The sequence below is a fragment of the Eurosta solidaginis genome, chromosome 2 (assembly GCF_040869045.1).
Source record: "Eurosta solidaginis isolate ZX-2024a chromosome 2, ASM4086904v1, whole genome shotgun sequence".
Lineage (NCBI taxonomy): Eukaryota > Metazoa > Arthropoda > Insecta > Diptera > Tephritidae > Eurosta > Eurosta solidaginis.
Window position 1 is genome coordinate 108,974,249 of NC_090320.1, and position 21,889 is coordinate 108,996,137.

At 39.6% G+C, this 21,889-nt stretch overlaps 1 protein-coding gene across 1 annotated transcript in view; it reads left to right on the forward strand.

Moving 5' to 3' along the window:
- Positions 1–21,889, forward strand: part of Kdm5 (Lysine demethylase 5) — a 624,217-nt gene that overhangs the window by 415,426 nt on the left and 186,902 nt on the right. Inside the window, exon 3 of the mRNA XM_067766082.1 lies at positions 2,679–4,090. Coding sequence (XP_067622183.1) covers positions 2,679–4,090 — 1,412 coding nt within the window. The remainder of the gene's footprint in view (positions 1–2,678; positions 4,091–21,889) is intronic.

Genomic DNA, 21,889 nt, shown 5'->3' on the forward strand with positions numbered 1-21,889 from the left:
GCTCTAATTTTTTCCTACAAATTGGCTGGATGGGACCTACTTGTTTTATGCCGCCTCCGAACGGCATCTGCAAGGCAGATGAGTTTTCACTGAGAGCTTTTCATGGCAGAAATACACTCGGAGTGCTTGCCAAATACGGTCGAGGGGCGGCACCGCTTAGAAAAATTGTCTTCTAATTGAAAAAACTTGTTTCTACAATTTTTGATGTAGCTTTGCCCGGGGCTTGAACCCAGGATCTTCGGTATGGTAGGCGGGGCACGCTACCATCACACAACGGCGGCCGCCTGACCAATGTTTTCAGGATTGCAATCCTCGTTAACAGCATATCTTAGATGTATATAACTATTTGGACGCAACGTCTTTTGGTGTGCTCTTATAAAATTCAACTAGCCATGTCGACATAGTATCGGTTAAAGAGGTACCCATATCTATGAAGCGCATTAAAGCTATTTTCTCTAATTATAATTTTATATGCATAAAATTGCACACATGAAACTGTATTTAGTGGGTTAGGTGCCCCACTGCTTGGAGAAGTTTGCGGTATATTTATGCTGTAACCGTCCTCACTATTTAAAATATGATAGGGTATTGAAAGGAGTCATTTGTAGGATGAATTTCTGACCCGCGATGGAGAGTGTTATCGTGGGACTGTACCACAATATGGCCGGGCCAGCATTTTCGTCAACTATCAATACTGCGACCTCGCCTGTAGTCGGGGCATTGTATCGACCACGGTATTCATTAACAGGGCGTTTGTCGGCATGGATTACAACCCAACCATGTTGGGCGGTGGTAATAAACTTCCAATAATATGGTACACTTGTCCATGTATTTTGAAAGTTGGCATGAAATTACCTTCTCTAATTTCATTACCGCCAAACGAAGTCATAGCGAAACAACCACTGTATTTTCTTATATTTTGTTTAAAATGACTGGACGACGTATGCTTTCCTGTAAGCAGCGCTTTGATTGCTGGCGGAGGCTCACCGCTATCACTTAATTTGACATGACTCTTACTACAGCACATACCTGGTGTTTCATTTGGCCACCTCCTAGCCTTACCAAAAACGCTAATTTCACTTATGCGGCCAATGAAAAGCGGAGAATTTTTCATATAATTCAGATGTGGTCTGTAGTTAAATGCTGACTTCAAACCAATCGCCCTTTGCCTGTTGTTCAATGCTCGCAACCTTTCATTTTAACTCCTTTGTAACAAAACAATATCAAAGCAAATCACATTTTGGATTTGCATATAATGTGTGTTTCTAACCAACTTTACTACATACAATAGTACATATGTGTTGCTTTGTACGGAATCGACTGTTTTGATTTTCAGTGGTTGTCGCAAAACAATAAGAAAGTAAAAAAACTCGTGCATTTGCCAAGAGCGAAAGACGCACTCTCTTTGGCTGTGAGTATATGTATGTATCTCTTCACAAACACAAAGTTGTTTTTGTTGGCCCGCTGTAGCTTAGGTTTGGTAATAGAAAAGTGTTATGCTTGCAATATTTGGTTGTTTTCATCAACTTTATCCTAAAAATAAAGGGCTTTAGTATGTGCAAATGCAAAAAATAAAGGGCGAAGGGTGTTTATTTGCGCCAATATTTTCTTAAAAAAAAAAAATCAGAAAAATCGGTTTGGTACTTCTTGAGATTACCCGTTCCAAACATTTCCCGTATAAGCATTTTTATATAATTACTATAGATAGATTTGTTCAAGCTATCGTGTTAACGGACGGGCGGACATGGTTTAATCAAATTTTTTTTTCGATACTGATGATTTTGATATATGGAATATATAACCATCTTCATTCCTTTATACCTGTACAACTAACCGTTATCCAATCAAAGTTAATACCCTGTCTACAAGTAAAGCTGGGTATAAAAAATACCCATACTAGTATTGTCATTTGAAAAATATTGCAAAGAAATTTTTTTGATAAATTTTTTAATTCATGTTCAATTTGAAATAATAATTAAATGGGGTCTCTGATATACAAAAATAGTTCCAAACCCAGCGTTAAGTATATTCCTGGACTCATACATAATGTTGATGAATTTTGATTTGAAATTTTAATAGTAGCTATTGTAAACAATTTATCAAAAAAAAACTGTAAAGGTAGAACGGGTTTAGCCATGCTTTAATCGCAATCGCATTTTGTAAATGTATATGTGTGTTCATCACTGTTTTAAATAATATTTTCCGTTATGCATACCCTGCAGCAAATCGCACTCATTCTGTGTAATCGCGCTGCTTTCAACTGGCAATTTTAACATTGTGATGTCTTCGTAAGGGCAATCATCCCCTCTGCCAACTTTTTTACGCGCTCTTAATAGGTTCAGTCGTAGGTGGCTCTGAAATAGTTATTATTTTAATTCATATAGTTCATACTAAAGCGCTGGTGGTACAAGTGTGGCTAAAAACTCTCCCGGTCTGTATCCGAGTAGCACTAGTTCGGAGGTAAGCATTAAACCTGTAGTGGGAAACTGGTGCTTTCTGACTGCCTTGCCTCCCATTTAAAAGGCGGGGAACGCCATTGGCAACCCTGTTGACGTTTCTGTTTTCTACCGTCGAATAAATAGCTGTTTTGTTCAATATTTATGGTTAGCAAAACTAATATGTGATTTTGCGGGTGTTTGCTGTTACTACTATAAAAAACAATTTATTTTCAATTTCAGGTGAATGGCTCTGTCCACGTTGTGTCGTAGAAGAGGTAAGCAAGCCTACTGAAGCATTTGGGTTTGAGCAGGCTGAGCGCGAGTATACATTACAACAGTTTGGGCAAATGGCAGATCAGTTTAAAATGGATTATTTTCGTAAACCTGTTCATTTAGTACCCACACATTTGGTAGAGCGCGAGTTTTGGCGAATTGTTTCTTCGATTGATGAAGACGTAACAGTTGAATATGGAGCTGATTTACATACCATGGATCACGGTTCAGGATTTCCAACCAAAAGCTCTCTATATTTACTTCCCGGTGACCAAGAGTATGCAGAGTCTAGTTGGAATTTAAATAATTTACCACTGCTGGAGGATTCTATATTAGGACATATTAACGCAGATATAAGTGGCATGAATGCACCGTGGATGTATGTGGGAATGTGCTTTGCTGCCTTTTGTTGGCACAATGAGGATCATTGGAGCTACTCTATTAATTACTTACATTGGGGAGAACCAAAAACTTGGTACGGAGTACCCGGATTTTGGGCAGAACAATTTGAGGAGACGATGAAACAAGCAGCACCAGAACTATTTGCTTCTCAGCCAGATTTATTACATCAATTGGTCACAATAATGAATCCAAATATTTTAATGAATAACGGAGTACCCGTTTATCGAACCGATCAAAATGCGGGAGAGTTTGTTATTACATTTCCTCGTGCATATCATGCTGGCTTCAATCAGGGGTATAATTTTGCTGAAGCTGTAAATTTCGCACCTGCTGACTGGTTGAAAATGGGACGTGAGTGCGTTAATCACTACTCAGTGTTGCGACGTTTTTGCGTTTTTTCTCATGATGAGCTTGTATGTAAGATGGCACTGGAACCAGCTAAATTAACATTTGGCATTGCAACTGCTTGCTATATCGACATGGCAGAAATGGTGGATTCCGAAAAAAAACTTCGGAAATCTTTGCTTGAGTGGGGTGTAACACGGGCTGAGCGAAAAGCCTTTGAACTAGTTTCAGATGACGAGAGGCATTGCCAAGAATGCAATACTACATGTTTTTTATCAGCTGTTTCGTGTGAATGCACAAAGTCGATCGTTTGTCTTCGTCATTATACAGTTCTTTGTGACTGTCTTCCAGAGCATCATACACTTCTTTATAGATACACACTCGATGAAATGCCCTTAATGCTGCAAAAACTTAAAGCTAAAGCGCAAAGCTTTGAGCGGTGGTTATCACGATGTCGCGATATTGTCGACGTAAATACACCTACTTCTGTCCCGTTAGTCGAACTGCAAGATTTGTGCAAAGAAGCTGAGATCAAGAAATTCCCTTCATCATTACTAATAGATAGGCTTAATTCAGCCATTGTTGAAGCTGAAAAATGTATAACTGTAATTCAACAGTTAGGAATTAACAAGGTAAGAAATTTTAAATTATTTATATGTATTCGAACAAATTTTTATTTAGATAATTATTCTATGAAAATTACTCTAATTTAATTTATTCATGAATAAATTATCACTGAATACATTTTTGATAGGTTATTTAGTTATGAATAGGTGTCCCATTGAAATTTTTTTCAAAAACCGATAGTTTACTCATTTAAATATTAAGTATAAGTATTATGTTGTATACCAACTGAAAGATTTTAAGATTATTTTTCGAATAACAAGAAATTGTTACTCTAATAAAATTTCGTTTAATAAACATCTCTTATTCCTTGTTCGGAGAAATTTTGCTCATCTCTGGTCGAAATTATGTATATTTTAGCCCACCTACATGTTTTATGCCGACTGCGAGCGGCATCTCCACGGCAGATGTAGTTTCGCTTTATATGGCATAAATACACCCTAGTGCGTAAATGAACTGTCAAATTTTGTATGAAAAATCAGTTACACAAGTGTATATATTTACACGTACATTTCATCGTGTAAGCACGGTAAACTCAAAGGAATGCAACCTTGCAGACATAACAGCCGTAATTTTCATCAGAAATTTCCAACATCAGGAAGTCATTAATTTTGTTTTTCCAAGAATACCTTTTTTTTACTCTCAGCCTCCCGTCTATTCGCATTTCACGTTTCATAAATCGTATGCAATTCCTGTTTCTTCCAAAGCCTGCACTCAAGATGCTCGAGGCCCTAACATTTTTGCAGATGCTAGTGCTATATTTTCGGCCATTAGATCCGTAGGTTAGCGTAGTTTTCAGGGCTCCCGTTATGCTAATCATTCTTCATAATGTGCATGCCCTTTCAAGTTTTTTGGTAATCTTACTTTTTGATTAGGGGATGGGTGCTATGAATAATTCACTTTCCCTTTTTGGATGTAGTACGACTGCTGCGGATGCGGCGGTGATGGGGATGTGATGGTGGTGAGATTTGATTGGTTACGGTGCGGTGGCGGTGGCGAATGGATGGCAATATAAAGTTCACCTTCTGCGAAGCGGCGGTGGCCGAGTTGAGTTAGCTCAACTGCAATTGTAGGTGGCAAAATCCAAATATTACGGTTTTCTAGGTTCAACTGACCTAATCTGCTCCTGGTGGTCTTATTGCACGCTATTTATGTGAGGTTTGGTTTAAGTAAAACAATGGTGCCTTCACTTATTAATTCAATTAATGAATTTAATTAAACGCTTTGCACTTAGAAATCAATTACATTCATATATTTATATGTAATCTATGAGTCATGTTTAAGCTTTAAATCAGTCACATTATAATTCCTCATATTGCCTTTATTTTGTATAAGTGCTATGTCTTTGAACTTAAGCGTGTATATTATATATCGATAACTTGCGATAACAAATTTATAGCAATGTCACTATATCGAATGTATTAACATCTTTGATATATATAATAAAACAAAATTTCATTCTAATTCTTCACGAAACTTCCGATCGTTCACATGTTTGCCTTTTTTTTAATCGTAAAATATTATATCGAGCGCCAACCATCTTGTGAACTAAACACTCTTAGTTTGCCGCCGAGATAATTATATTTAACAAATATTTGTGCAAACATGTCCGACAATGAGCAGAGCCATGCGGCTAAAAAGGGCGAAGGGGCAGGAAGTACAAACTCCACCGCTTCTGCAAAGGGACAAAAGGCTGCTACCATGCTGAATACCCGTCGCACCGTGTGCGAGCAACAAATGGAGCGCACCCGTGAATACATTGAACGTATGAAGGAAGATCCTACCTTGATTTCATCATCGGAGCTAACCATTCGCCTTGAAGCACTGGAAAATTCATTCAGCACATTTCTCAGCGTCCAGTTAAAAATTGAGGGAACAGATCCTGAAGAAAATACACAGCATCATCGATCCACGTACGAGGAGCTATATTACCTAACTGCATCCACCATAAAGGTTATGCTCGGTAAATTGGACAATGGAGCCAATACAACAATCGTGGATAGTTTAACGCCAGAAAGGTATGACACCATTAGATTACCCAAGATAGAACTACACTAATTTTCAGTTAAGGTTACTGCTTGGATGAGTTGGTAGGATAAGTTCATTTCACTGGTACACAATAACCAGCACATCACAACTCTCGCGAAATTTCAAAAGGTAGCAAAGTTAGAAGGTTCAGCTAAGGCAACTATCGAAGGGTTGAAGATAGTATCTGGAAATTATGAGGTTGCATTACAGCGTCTCCGTGAGCGATTTGAAAATAAAAGGGTGATCGGCAAAAGGCACATCGAACTTATGTTCCATCATCCTAAAATTAATAATGCAAACTCTTCCGATCTGCGAAATCTAATCGACAAGATGAACAATCACATGGTTGGATTACGTAACCTAAATCGTCCAGTTGATCAGTGGGATGACCTGGTTGTTCACTTAATAACTTCAAAATTGGATGCCCAAACCACTTTAAACTGGAATGAGGAATCTGCTACAGATCGTATGTCATCGTTTACTGAACTAATGACATTTTTGAAGAAAAGATGCCAAATATTAGAAGGTAGTGTACAAACAAACTCTCTGAGCAATCCCAATTCCACTAGCAAAATCCTATATAAAAATCAAAAGCAACATAAAACATTCACGGCCACAAAAATTGTATGCAACTTTTGCATTAAATCAGGTAACTTAATTTATCGATGCATATCATTCATAAACTTACCTGTAAAGGAACGATTACAAAAAATTCGAGAGCTAAAGTTATGTGAAAACTGCTTAAAAACAAATAATCATACTGCATTAAATTGCCGGTGTAATTTTAAATGACACTCCTGTGGTCATAAGCACCATTCATTACTGCACCAAATGAATACTTCTGTCTCGCAAGCGAACAGCAACAACACCCATCAAACAGGTTTTTCTACTAATTTGCAATCTCCAAGTCTCAATTTTACAGCTAATCCTCAAGTCACCTTGCATAGCAAATCGAGCGACAGCAATATTCTGGGAACTGTTATCCTACACTTGGTTAACAATTTCAATCAAAATATTACGTGCCGTGCACTTTTGGACTGCGGTTCTCAGTTAAACATGATTTCCGAGCGCATCGTTAAAATTACTGGAATCAAACGTCAATATTCTCCTACATCTTTCACGTCTGCAAACAACATGCAAACGTCAAGGAAGTTTGAAGCTACCTTAACAATAAAATCGCGTTTCAATGAATTTTCTTCCACCTTGGAGGCCTTAATTCTCCCTAATATAACTTGGCAGATGCCTGATCACAAAATTTGTATTGATGAGTGGAATATTCCAAAAATATGCCCTTAGCCAACCCGTTTTTCAACACTCCGCGACGTGTTGATCTTCTTATTGGTGTAGATTTATTTTATGATATACTCTCAGTCGGTCAAATTAAGCTTGGGCCTAACTTGCCGATAGCACAGAATACGTTGCTAGGCTGGGTAGTGGCGGGAAAACTTTCCGCTCTAAGATCTCAAAACACAAGTAGCTATTTTAAAACGCTTACTGACGTAAGCAAAGATTCAATGCTCAATGACTCGATTAAAGCCTTTTGGCAAATTGGGGAATTCAGCTGTCCATCTCACAATACAACAACAGAAGAAAGAGAATGCGAAGCGCACTTCCAAAAAAATATTGCTCACATGCAATGCGGTCGATACCAAGTAAGATTGCCATTCAAACAGAATGTCAACATGTTAGGAGAATCTTACAATATTGCGGTAAAACGATTTTATTTGCTAGAGGCAAAATTTAACAGAAATGAGCAACTGAGGGTACAATACGTAGAATTTATGTAAGAGTTTATTAATTTATCTCACATGGAAAGTGTTGCACCTTCGGATATTAAAACTCGACACTACGTAATTCCTCATGACTGTGTATTTAAGCCTTCTAGCTCCACAACAAAAATTAGGGTTGTTTTTGATGCCTCATCAAAAACGAGCACTGGTGTCTCTTTAAACGAATTGCTTTTGATTGGACCCGTGATTCAGCCTGACTTGTTTACGACAATGCTTCGTTTTCGATATTTTACATACGTTTTTACAGCGGACATCACAAAAATGTACCGCCAGATATCACTTCATCCTGATGATCGACGTTTTCATTACATTTTATGGCGTTCCCATTGAGATATTTGGCGGCCACCATGGTGTGATGGTAGTGTGCTCCGCCTACCACACCGGGTGCCCTGGGTTCAAACCCCGGGCAAAGCAACATCAAAAATTTTAGAAATAAGATTTTTCAATTAGAAGAAAATTTTTCTAAGCGGGGTCGCCCCTCGGCAGTGTTTGGCAAGCGCTCCGGGTGTATTTCTGCCATGAAAAGCTCTCAGTGAAAACTCATCTGCCTTGCAGATGCCGTTCGGAGTCGGCATAAAATCATGTAGGTCCCGTCCGGCCAATTTGTAGGGAAAATCAAGAGGAGCACGACGCAAATTGGAAGAGAAGCTCGGCCTTAGATCTCTTCGGAGGTTATCGCGCCTTACATTTATTTTTATTTTTTATTCATTGAGATATTTCAATTATGTACGGTAACGTACGGAACAGCATCTGCTTCGTTTTTGGCAACACGCGCTTTACAACAGCTTTGTGCAGATGAAGGCCAACATTTTCCTTACGCCGCACAAGCGGCTCTAAATGGATTTTACGTCGATGACTTATTAACAGGTGCTAATACTCTTCAAGATGCAAAGATCTTGCACAGACAACTAGAGTCAATGCTGTTGAGAGGGAAATTCGAGTTAAAGAAATGGTGCGCCAATCATAATGACATTTTATCGGCTGTACCTGAAGAAGATAAGGAGAAGTTTTTTCAAATTAAAGGGAAAAATGCTGTCAAGACATTAGGTCACATTTGGAACCCTTCTACCGATAAGTTTCTTTATCAAAAACCGCCTGCACAGAACCAAAAAACATTTACAAAATGCAGCATTCTCTCTGAAATTGCTCAATTTTTTGACCCTCTTGGTCTAATTAGCCCGGTTGTAGTACTTGCCAAGATATTCATGCAGCAATTATGGCGTTTAAAGCTGAGCTGGGACGAGGCACTGCCGCAAGAGTACCATATTAGATGGGAAAACTTTCAAGAGCAGCTACATTGCCTAAATGATTTTGAGATCGATCGCCAAGCGTTTGCACCGTGTGCAAAATATGAGCTTCACGCGTTTTCAGACAGTTCTGAAGATGCGTATGGAGCATGCCTATATTTGAAAAGTATCTCAGAAGACGGGGACGCTGTCACCATTAAATTATAATGCGCTAGAACAAGAGTAACGCCGCTTAGAAAGTGTTGTCTGCCAAGGCCAGAATTGTGTGCTGCAGTCATAATGGCCGAACTGGTAAAACGCATAAAAACAAATTTTAATTTCGTAGAATTTCAGAGCATGAACTATTGGACCGATTCCACTATAGTTTTAAATTGGCTCCAACAAGATTCGAGCTGCTGGCAAACATTTGTCGCTAACCGGGTTGCGTTAATTCAGGAAAGCAGTAAATTTTCTCAGTGGCGCTACATACCAACCGATCTCAATCCAGCTGATTTACTGCCACGTGGGGTACTACCTAAAGCATTAATTCATTCCAGCCTATGGTATAACGGCCCTTGTTTTTTAAAACAATCTGAAGATTTTTGGCCTGCCCGCATGTGGGAATTCATTACAATGACGATATTCTACAAAGAAAAAAAATAAAACTTGTTCTAGCAGCCACGCACGAAATAAGCTTCATAGAAAATGTCAAATATCACAACAACTATCAACGTCTACTCAATGTAGTCGCATACATATTACGTTTTAAGCATAACTGCACAACCACTAAATCAAATCGTCCCTCAGGTGTACTCTCTCCAGAAGAACTTCGACTCGCATTGATTGCTATTGTAGAATCAATTCAGCAAGAGGTATTCACTTCAGAGTTTCGCTCATTGAGATGCAATAATACTGTGCTAAAGAAAAGTAAACTTAAGGCTCTCATGCCGTTCATTGATGATGAGGGAATTCTTAGGGTAGGTGGACCTTTACGGAATTCAGCTTTAGATTTCAACAGCAAGCATGCAATAATACTTCCCAAGTGCCATGTTTTTACACAAACGCTTTTGACTCATTTACACATTATCAATCATCATGTTGGGCCGCAAGCACTCCTTAGCATAAGTAGACAAATGTTTTGGCCTATGCGCGGGAAAGTTGCTGTCCGCTCCATCGTTCATCATTGTGTTCGTTGCTCCAGAGTACGTCCACTAAGGCACGATCAACTCATGGCAGATATGCCTGAATTGCGAGTACAACAATCAAGGCCGTTTAATGTTGTTGGAATTGACTACTGTGGACCGTTTTTTATTCATTTTCGCCGTCGCGGCACGGCACCAACAAAGGCATATGAAGCCATATTCGTATGCTTTGTCACTAAGGCCACGCATCTGGAGCTCGTTGGCGACCTCAGTACCAAGGGATTTCTTATGGCTTTGAAACGCTTTATAGCTCGTCGTGGACGTTGCGCGGTTTTGTATAGCGATAACGCTACCAATTTTGTGGGCGCTCGAAAAGAGCTAGAAGAGCTGTTCAGTATGTTCCAGCAGAAACAATCCCAAGACGAAATCGCAAGGGAATGTGCTGTTAACGGAATTCTGTGGAAAAATATACCTCCCCGTTCTCCACACTTTGGCGGGCTATGGGAGGCTGCCGTTAAATCTTTTAAGTACCACCTAAAACGAATAATGAATAACTCTTCACTAATCTTTTCAGAATTTAATACTCTTATCATCCAAATCGAGTCAATACTCCACTCTAGACCGATCAGGGATGTACCTGCCCTTACTCCTGGGCATTTCATTATTGGCACTCCGTTAAATGCGATTCCTGAACCAGATGTAAAAGGCGTCAAAACTTCAAACGCTTGCAGAGGTATCAGCAATTACAATGGTACTTTCAACAATTCTGGGACAAATGGCATAAAGATTACTTGCAAAGCTTGCAATGTCGCAATAAATGGGCTAAGTCAAACAAAATAAAGGAGTTGGTTGTTTATGACTGCGATAGTCGCGCAGCCATCGTCCCCGCTATAGGCGCGTTCAGCGGCTAGAGCCTCTTGGAGTTCGCGCAGGGTCCGAAATGCATCCCGCACGAGGATTTCGAACACTTTTCCTCTAGCGTTGGCAGTCTGCAGCCCTTGCGCGGTGCATCGAACGGTGCGTTGGGCGATGCTGGGTGCTGATGAGGGAATGTTGTTGCCCGGCGAGAACGGGGTCGCCCGGTGGGGGCAGGGGATGCCTGTACGGCTAATCGACCAGGCCGTGGTGTCTGGGTGGCGCGTAGGGGTACCGGGATAAGTTCGGCGGATCTGCCAGGCCGGGGTGGCGCGTGGGGCGCCTGGGGTAGCGTCCCGCCGATGGAGTAGGGAGTGGTGCCGGCATCGATCATGCGAGCTGCACTCGCTGGTGGCATGTGATAATGCCAAGCAATTTAGGCGAAACTTATGGGCTCGTGCGAGCATTCATCTCTGGGGTGACATCATCTTTCTAAATATTACGCAGTTCCGAAGGGCGTGCTGACGGGTGCATATGCGGCACCGTCGGTAATCGCTTGGTAGTGCCGAGCTGCGTCATTCATTGGCGCGGTTAAGAGCAACGATCTCCGACCGCACTGGTCTTCGTGATGCCGATTGAGCTGAACGATCCATAGCGACCCGGAAGTATGGGTGTACAAATATTTTAATAGAGAGAAATACTAATGCGGGGGGTTTCAGGTGGCATTATGTTGCGAAATACGACATTGTAGTGACGGTGATGTGGAAGGAGTGGACAGAGGTGGTTTGAAGGTGGCTACGAATTCTCCGGGGTTGCCCGAGATGGTGGGCTTTCAGTATGAGGGAGGAAACAGAGCTTGATAAGTGGTCGTGTGAGTGTGCCGGTTTGAGAACGAACGTCAACAGCACGTATATGGCCGTCCGGCCCTGGATGAATTTTTTCAATGCGTCCAAGGCGCGCCATTCGGTCAGAGGAAGTGAGTCGTCGTGAATGCAGACGCACTCACCGACTTTGGGTTCGGGTCGTGGATTTTTCCACTTCTGCCTTTTCTGGAGATCCTTCAGGTAGTCTTCCTGCCACCTTTTCAACGAACTCCTTTTCGGTCGCTCTTTTAGCTCTAATAAACGTCTTGCCGTTGTCACTCATCATTGTGGCAGGATATCCACGACGTCCAACGAAGCGAGCAAATGCTGTTAGAAATGCATTGGTTGTTAAGTCCGAGCACAGCTCAAGGTGGATAGCTTTTGTCGCAAAACAGACAAAAACGGCGGCGTAGCCTTTCATTAATGTGTGAGACTGTAGCAAGGAGGCTTTTATTTGAAAAGGCCCCGCAAAGTCTACACGGTAGTTGTGAAAGGCGGAGCATAGGTGCATCATTCGGGAGGCAAGTCCGCCATGATTTGAGAGCGCAAACTATGCGAAACAGCCTGTCAATTGATTGTATGGAAATTTTGTTAGCGTATTAATATATAGATAGTAGAGTAATATGCGTCCTATGCAATATTTCGACCTAAAATCGAAAACGTTTTTGGGTCGTTGTTTTCGTTTAATATACAACGTAAAATTTTCCGATGCAATCAAGTTGCATTTAAATAATAATAAACTAAGTTGAAATAAAAGATAATATAATAAAATAAGAAATATCAAAATAAATTAGCATAAAAGACAATATACAAATTTTAATGTAATATCTTTGTAGCAAATTTATTTATATTTTGTTCAGTATAAGCCGTGCTATATCTAAAATGAGCATAAAATCTGGAAATGCTATAAAAATTTTGGGTAAAATTGCAATTAATTGTTGTAAATAAATAATTTAGTGAGTTTGAACAAAAGTTGACTCATTATTTGTGATTTAATGTTTTTTTGAAAGCACCTAAAATAAAAAACAAAGAATCTGTTAAATAAAGACCTATGCATTTACGTGTAAGTAAAATTTGTCCAAAAAAATGGGCCGGTTAAGTTATTACTTCTCTTTGAAGTTTTTTTGTGCGCTAACAATTATTTTAGAACAATTTTTTAAGGATTTTGGTACAGACCAATATAGGTAAGTGGCAAAAATGGGAGACAATATTTTATTTGAACTGAAAATGAGTGAGGCAGTAGTTCTCTCACCGTTTGGCGCGTACGAATATGTACATATGTAGATGAAACATTTGAGCAATGCGACAATGCAGCTTTTGGAATTTCGAATTCAGTGGGGTTTGTGACCATAATGGGTCCTATAGATGGCAATTTCGATATTTGCACACATTTTCGATTTTACAAAAAACTTTTTGGGTAATACTGCCTATGCAGTACGGCCGCTACGAAACCGGACTGTATTAGTCCAAATGTAATAGGCGGGTACTTCGGAGTAAAGCAAAGTCTTTGCAAAATCGTCAACTGAGCAAAGGAAAAAAGTGCTGTCAAAGTGTTTTGTAGTGGTTCCTGCTGTACCATAAACCCTTTGTCCATTTTCTAAGTGAATAGATAGATGTACAACCGTTGGGAATCCCAGTAATCTCCAAATACCTTCTGATGTGCTTAAATATCTGCCATTCAAAAAATTTTGCACTTCGTCCCTATTATCTTGAACGGAAAATGTCGCTACCTTTGTTGACATACTTACAAATGTATTTTATTGCTTGCACTGAATGACAGTACTCTACATTTATGTGAGCGGAGAAACATCTGGAAAGAACGGGGCAATATGGAACGATCCATCGGTTGTCGACGTTGTCCCATTAGAAAGTACATGGGTATATCCACCGTCCGCTGAAGACCTTCGTCTATATTTTGGATATCCATCTTCCCCGGTCTGCGTATACTGTAGGAGCTCGCGTGGGTGTCGTTTTGAGCATCGCCCATTCAACATACAGGGCGATGATAAATGATAAACCCCACATGAGCCGTGGATCATATTTTTAGTAATTATATCATATAACACCTGGCGGCCACCGTGGTGTGATGGTAGCGTGCTCCGCCTATCACACCGTATGCCCTGGGTTCAACTCCCGGGCAAAGCAACATCAAAATTTTAGAAATAAGATTTTTCAATTAGAAGAAAATTTTTCTAAGCGGGGTCGCCCCTCGGCAGTGTCTGGCAAGCGCTCCGATTGTATTTCTGCCATGAAAAGCTCTCAGTGAAAACTCATCTGCCTTGCAGATGCCGTTCGGAGTCGGCATAAAACATGTAGGTCCCGTCCGGCCAATTTGTAGGGAAAAATCAAGAGGAGCACGACGCAAATTGGAAGAGAAGCTCGGCCTTAGATCTCTTCGGAGTTTATCGCGCCTTACATTTATTTATCATATAACATCGGATCTTCGTCTTTATTTGGAATTTACGCTGATATAATGCGATCCATGTCATAGGGGAGAATTTTATCTATTAGCCAAATTAAAATATGCGCGTGAGGTAAACCCCGCTTTTGCCATTCAACATTAAACATATAGCATCTAACTTTTCCAAAAATATCTTGTTTTGTAATTAAACTCATCAGTTGGTGTAATTTGATATGGAATACTCTTGGCACAATGTCATGGTGTTCACTTGGTCGTTGATTAGGAAACAATTCGTTTATATTTCACACCACTCTGGATTGCATGTGAATGTTATAAATAAGTCAGGCCTTCCATAATGACGCACATATAAGAGGGCGTCTTGTGTACGTTCATGCAAATATCGAGGCGATCTAGTAAATGAAGACGTCAAAATTACTAACTGACCAAACCAGGATTGCAATCCTCGTTAACAGCATCTCTTAGATGTATATAACTATTTGCACGCGACGTGTTTTAGTGTGCTCTTACAAAATTCAACCTGTAGGTCATCAGTTTAACAGCCATATCCACGCAGTATCGGTTAAAGAGATATCCATATCTATGAAGTGCATTAAAGCTATTTTCTCTAATCATAATTTTATATGCATAAAATTGCATACATGAAACTGTATTTTGTGGGTTAGGTGGAGAAGTTTGCGGTATATTTATGCTGTAACCGTCATCACCATTTAAAAATTAAAAATATGATAGGGTATTGCAAAGGGTCATATGAAGGATGAATTTCTGACACACGGTGGAGAGTGTTATCGTGGGACTGTAGCACAATATGGCGGGCCAGCATTTTCGTCAACTATCAACACTGCGACCTCGCCTGTAGTCGGGGCATTATATCGACCACGGTGTTCATTAACAGGGCGTTTGTCGGCATGGATTACAACCCAACCATGTTGGGCGGTGGTAATAAACTTCCAATAATATGGTACACTTGTCCATGTATTTTGAAAGTTGGCATGAAATTACCTTCTCTAATTTCATTATCGCCAAACGAAGTCATAGCGAAACAACCATTGTATTTTCTTATAATTTGTTTAAAATGATTGGACGCCATATGCTCTCCTGTAAGTAGCGCTTTGATTGCTGGCGTGGCTCACCGCTATCACTTAATTTGACATGACTCTTACTATAGCACATACCTGGTGTTTCATTTGGCCACTTCCTAGCCTTACAAAAACGATAAGAAAGTAAAAAACTCGTGCATTTGCCAAGAACGAAATGACGCACTCTATTGGCTCTTCACAAACACAAAGTTGTTTTTGTTGGCCCGCTGTAGCTTAGGTTTGGTCATCGAAAAGTGTTATACTGGCATTATTTGGGGGTTTTCATCAACTTTATCCTAAACATAAAGTGCTTTAGTTTGTGAAAATGGAAAAAAATAAAAGGCGCAGGGTGTTTATTTGCGCCAATACTTAAAAAAAATCATAAAAATCATAAAAATCGGTTTGGTACTTCTTGAGATTGTGAAGTTCCATTTCGGAACTTCTCCCAAAAAAAAAAAAATTGTTCTTTTGCGCACTCTAATACACACACGCACTTATCAAAAAACCAATCACACTATTTTTAGTATAAGTTTCTTTATTTAGTTCGTTTTAGTTTTATATTAGATAGTTTTCAGTATGTATATTTTTCTGGGGGGTAAAGCACACTTTTGTGGGGGTCTAAGGTGCCACTAGCACTTCACTTCACACACCGTCACGTAAAGAAAAATGCACCTTTTAAATATGAAATGTTTAATATATTTTTTAATTCAAACTATTTAATAACTATGGTTAAACTTCCTTAACGGCACTCAAAAAACTCTTTAACTCGAGAACAATAATGAACGTTAGCGGGCGATAGTTACAGACGAACTGATTTGGCAAATTTCCCAAGTCTCCTGCGCAGCAGGGAAACGGTAAGTAAGTATGTATGTATGTATGTATGTATGTTAATATGAAAATGTACAGAGTATAAAAAATGCAGAAACCAGTAAGTAAATTCTTATTTTTCAGGGTGCTTGAAAAAGGTGAGTTAAGTAAGTTAATTTAAGTAAATTTAGGTATTTTAACAAAGGGTATGTATCTTAGCACAGGTAAGTATTTTAGAAAAAAAGATTCAAGTAGATTTAAGGAATTTAAGGTAAGTACATACATATGTGGTTTTAAGAAGTGAATGTTTTAGTTAAATTTTACAAGGTAAGTTATTCAAAGATAAGGATATACATATATAAGTGTAAATTCATTGTAAATTCGTTTTTCGTATTAAATTCATTATTATATTATAATTAAATAATTAGGGAAAATTTTTAAAATTCAATCAAATTGGAGTTCATGTCTCCAACACAGTACTTTAGCACTAGACTTAGTTTTATTTAGTTTGTACTGTCTTTTATGTTCGCACAATTAAATTAAATTAAAAGTTTTAGTCTGCGCACTTAGTTCACGAGTCTATTTTTCGTTCAACATTATCATTAATGATGGCCGCCTTTCTTTTTGAGCCGACCACCCCGCTTCCAACTTGTTTCAACACGTGTTGTCCATTCACAATAGACAACAGGGTTGCACCAAGTGGGAAACAGGGTGAGATCATAAGGCTGCTGTTACAAGATTAGCCGTTCCAAACATTTCCCATATAAGCATTTTTACATAATTAGTATAAATATTAGACTGGGCGATTTATTAACCGATAACGCGCCATCGATTTTTCGTTAGGATTTGGGCTCAGGAAAAAAAGTTCCACTACGCATACCCAAAAAAATAATTTTAGAGCCTGCGAAATTTCATTTTTTTTTTTTACTTTTTTTCGACATTGATTTTTAAAGTTTTTTCAAAAAACTGTTATCGACAACGTTTTTAGCGGACATTTTTGGGTCGGACAGGGTATACATATGAAAATTTTTCTAGTAGGTTATGAAAAAAAAACCTTAAAAATCAAGTCGAAAAACGTCAAAAAAATTAAATTTCGCAGGCTCGAAAATTATTTTTTTGGGTATGCGTAGTGGAACTTTTTTCCTGAGCTTAAATCCTATCGAAAAATCGATGGCGATATCGGTTAACTTTCGTCCATACAAATCGAACCACCCTAATATATATATATAAAATGGGATATAAATTTTTTTGGCGGGAAATGAGGATTTTTGGCGGGAATCACCAATCCTCGAGAATCAAATTGCCTTTAATTTTTCCGCTTATATATATTTTTTCTCGTGTTTAGGGGTGTATTAAAATCTCAGTTAATATTCACGGTTTACCAAATGGGTACTTACGTTCTTTTTGTTTCGCTGGTTGCTCTAGTGGCGACGAAGGACCACTGATTAGGGGGATGGGTGCTATGTATAATTCACCTTCCCTTTGTGGATGTGTGCGGATACGGCTAGTGCGGATGCGGCGGTGATGGCGATGTGATGGTAGTGAGATGTGGTTGGTTACGGTGGCGGTGGCGAATGGATGGCAATATAGCTCACCTTCTACGCAGCGGCGGTGGCCGAGTTCAATTTGCTCAACTGCAATTGTAGGTGGCAAAATCCAAATATCTATCATGGTTTTCTAGGTTGAACTGACCTAATCTGCTCCTGGTGGTCTTATTGCACGTATTTATGTGAGGTTTGGTTTAAGTAAAACAATGTTGCCTTCATTTATTAATTCAACACTTTGTACTTAGAAATGAACTACATTCATATATTTATATGTAATGTACGAGTCACTTGTAATTATATTATAATTCCTTTGATTTGAGAGGGGTTTACAATTTCTTTATAAAAATTTAATTAGAGCAAAAGTCACAGCCGCGGTGGTAAAAGAATTTCGAATAAGAAAAATGTCAACAATGAAAAGGTATATACATACTCACATCTGTCAACCCATTGTTGTGGTTGCCAGAGAGGTGAAGTATACGCAAGTGTTATACTGCACCCAATTTTATGAGTGACAATCCATGAGTATAAAATGAGACGTCCTTTATTTTAGGGGCGAAATAAGTTGAAAATTTTACATAATGAGTATCTAATAAATAGCAAATTAATTGCGTAAAAAAAATTTATAGCTTTACAAATTTTTTTTATGAGATTCTGAGTTAAAATAAGACTGAAGTTAGCGAAACCAATCGGCGAAGGGTCGGCGGAATAAGTTGAAAATTTTACATAATGACGCGTATTGACCACGAAAACAATAATCCGAAGGCGGAAAAGAAAAATTGTATATCTGTCTTGAGATACTTGCAGTTGAAGTTGGCGATTTTCATGTGTTTGTTGTAATGTTGGTGTACACACAAAAAAAATTCTGAACATAAGTGTTTTGTGCGGATATAGTTTTGATCTCCAAACCTGTGTTGGACTCACCCAGGGTAAGGTGTTATGCGCAAAATTACTATGTATACCACCACCGGTTTCGGAGGGACCCGCTGGTCATTTTTCGGTTTTTCGTTAATATCTTTTGAACGAGTTAAAATTTTTATTTGCCGCCTTCAGATTATTAATGCTGATGTCAAGACACGCCGTTTGACACCTCTCTCGATATTTTTGGTAGCGTATTCGCAGTCAACCCCTTAACTAGACTTTTACCTTAGTTTTATGCAATCCCCAAAGATTGATCCACGCTATTATACAGTAGTTCACCTGCCATCTGCAACATAGCTATTGCATGCTATCTGAACCCGGCGATTTGAACTTGCTCGATAATACTCTCCCCTTCAGGGCGCATTCCGCCGACATTGTATCTAAAGTACAAAGCCGCAACAAAAACCTCAAGTCGCTTTCCGGCAGCACCTGGGGAAAAGATAACCACTAACTAACCACGTACAAAGCAATTGGCCGGCGGCTCATGAGCTACGCGTCGCCAATTTGGTCGCCTGGTCTAAAAAACACATACTGGAAAAGGCTGCAGGCCTGTCAAAATGCTGCTATCAGAACTGCCACCGAATGTCTCCTTATGACCCCCGAACACCACCTACACAGTGAGGCCAAAGAGCTCAACATTAAAGAGCACAACGATATGCTGAATACGGGTTTTAGGGAACATCGCTATAAGTACTATGACGAGATCTGGCACCTACCAGCACAGCCGTTTGATCCAGACAAGCATAAGCAGACCCCAAGCCAAATCCACACAGAATCGGCAAACGCTTTTGCCAGTACGCGCCCAGTGAACCCTGTTATTAATATGCAATATCCTTCCCTTGCAGAAGAATAAAGCACACTACGAGACACGAGTCACTCTGGCCCAACTTCGTTCTGGATACTGTAATAGGTTAAACTCTTACTTGTCCAGAATCGACCCCGACATACGTAATGTATGCCCTGCATACGATATGTCGCCACATGACATCAACCATCTTTTCAATTGTGCTGTAGAACCTGCGCCTCTTAAGACCAATCTTCGCCCCTGTTGAAATAGCCAGTTTCCTTGGACACCCGTTAGAGGACTTTGATGACAATTTGTGAGGGGTCGTGCCCATTGAATGGGGCGAAGCACTGTTAACACAATAACAACAGCTTTGGGTTACGTTTTCAGGGCTTTCGTTTTGCTTACCATTGATAATCTGCATACCCCTTCTATATTTTTGGTATACGTATTCTTTTTGTCATAATTATGAGGGTGTTTGACAGTGCCGTCGGGGGCCTGGTTCTTCCCGCTTTCGGTATGAATACTACTCTAGCCGTTCTCCAAGATTGCGGGACTTGGTTCAGTATCAACCCTATACTATGAATCGATAGCCTGTGTATCGAGAACAACTCGAGTGACAACGTGTTGCGGGTGCATTACGGGGGCTATGAACGCATGCCCCATAAGAGCCGTGGAGGCTACCCTCGACCTAACTCCGCTATACATAGTTAGCGATAGAGCAGTCAACCAAGCGAACTCTTCTGAATATCGCGAAGGAAGATTTGGGCAAAGGAAAGGTTACATCATCCCGGAACTAAGAGAGAAGAGCCCTCCCAACAAACATTTAGGTTAGAAAATGATTAGAAGGCGAATCGAAGGTTAGAGGACGATTTGCGAAACTGTCGCGAATTATAGCATTCTCGACAAAAAGGGGACTTCGTTCTCGATATCGAGAAAAGGGTTAGTATTCTAATCGAATTCTAACGTCAAATTCTAATGAGTTTCTAATGAGAATTTTGAAGTGATGCGCAATTAAGTTCAATTATTTAAAATCAGAGAAATTTTCATTGTTTCATTATATGAAATACGTTTATTTGGTTATAATCTTATGTATTAAGAATGAACATATTTCATAGGCTTTTTCTATTATAATAAATTAAAAACGTACTTAAAGATTGAGCTCAGCGTTGGTTTGAGGTACGGATGAGGAAGCGTTTTCTTCATGCCATTCAAATAGCACTTTCATAATCTGCTCGCTTTCCCTTTTTAACCTTTTTTTGATTCATTTTCACTTACTAGTATTTATTATTATAAATAAAAACTTATTTCGCAACTTGTAATATTTCCACTATTTTTATTTTGTTTGTATAACACTAAGAATGAGTGATCATGTCGTGCAAATAATAGATAACTGTGACAATAATGATAACATCGCATTTCTAGTGTTATTCGAATCGTTTCACAGTCGAATTCTAACCTAGTTTTCGATTCGAATTGCATTAGAGAACTACATTAGAATTCTAATGTAAAATTACAATATTTCTCTAACGTTAGAAACTGTGTTTGCTGGGCTATTTCGCAACTCCCGAGGGATGATATCCTCAGGCAGGTAGTCTTTCAGAAAAGATATAAAGTTGAGTTAGAATCGTATGAATAAAATTACTTGGAATGCAGCCAGACTAGGGAGTATTGAACGCCTACACAAGATCGTATGGTACTCAGATGGCTCGAAAATACCAGAGGGGACTGGAGCTGGAGTCTTTGGACCAAGAGCGAAAATATCATTGCATCTAGGAGTACACCCGAGCATATTTGAAGGAGATATATACGCCATAACTCAGTGTGCTGACCTGAACCAGTCAAGCCGCACTCAAGGCGATCTCGGCATTCGAAATAAAGTCAGCACTAGTCTTGGAATGCGTGAAAAAGGTAAACCAAGGCGTGTCGACCGGTAGCGAAGACATTGGAATCCGTCCTGCTCCCTCATTTCACGGCGAATCTTCGCGTAGCCACCCATCAATGCATATCACTACCACCGCGCTAAACACAAAAGCACTCAGATAATCACGGACTAAATCAGGAGAAACCCCATCATAGAACGGTGTTCGTGCGCGAAGGCTTGCCTCTTCCCCATGTCTATGAAGGTGAATCGCAAATTATCTGAATCGTCGACAAGCGACCATTCAATTTAGGAACGAAACCTCAAAGCCTAAGGGATTTAAACGGGGGGTACTATAGCGTGGTATCCTATCTCCGCTTCTATTTAATTTCTGCCTTTCAAAACTCCCTTCCACACGGCTCCCAGCCTATGTCGACCACTGCGGGATAATAGAAGCCCCATTTAATTTGTTGCGTCCCTCCCACAAA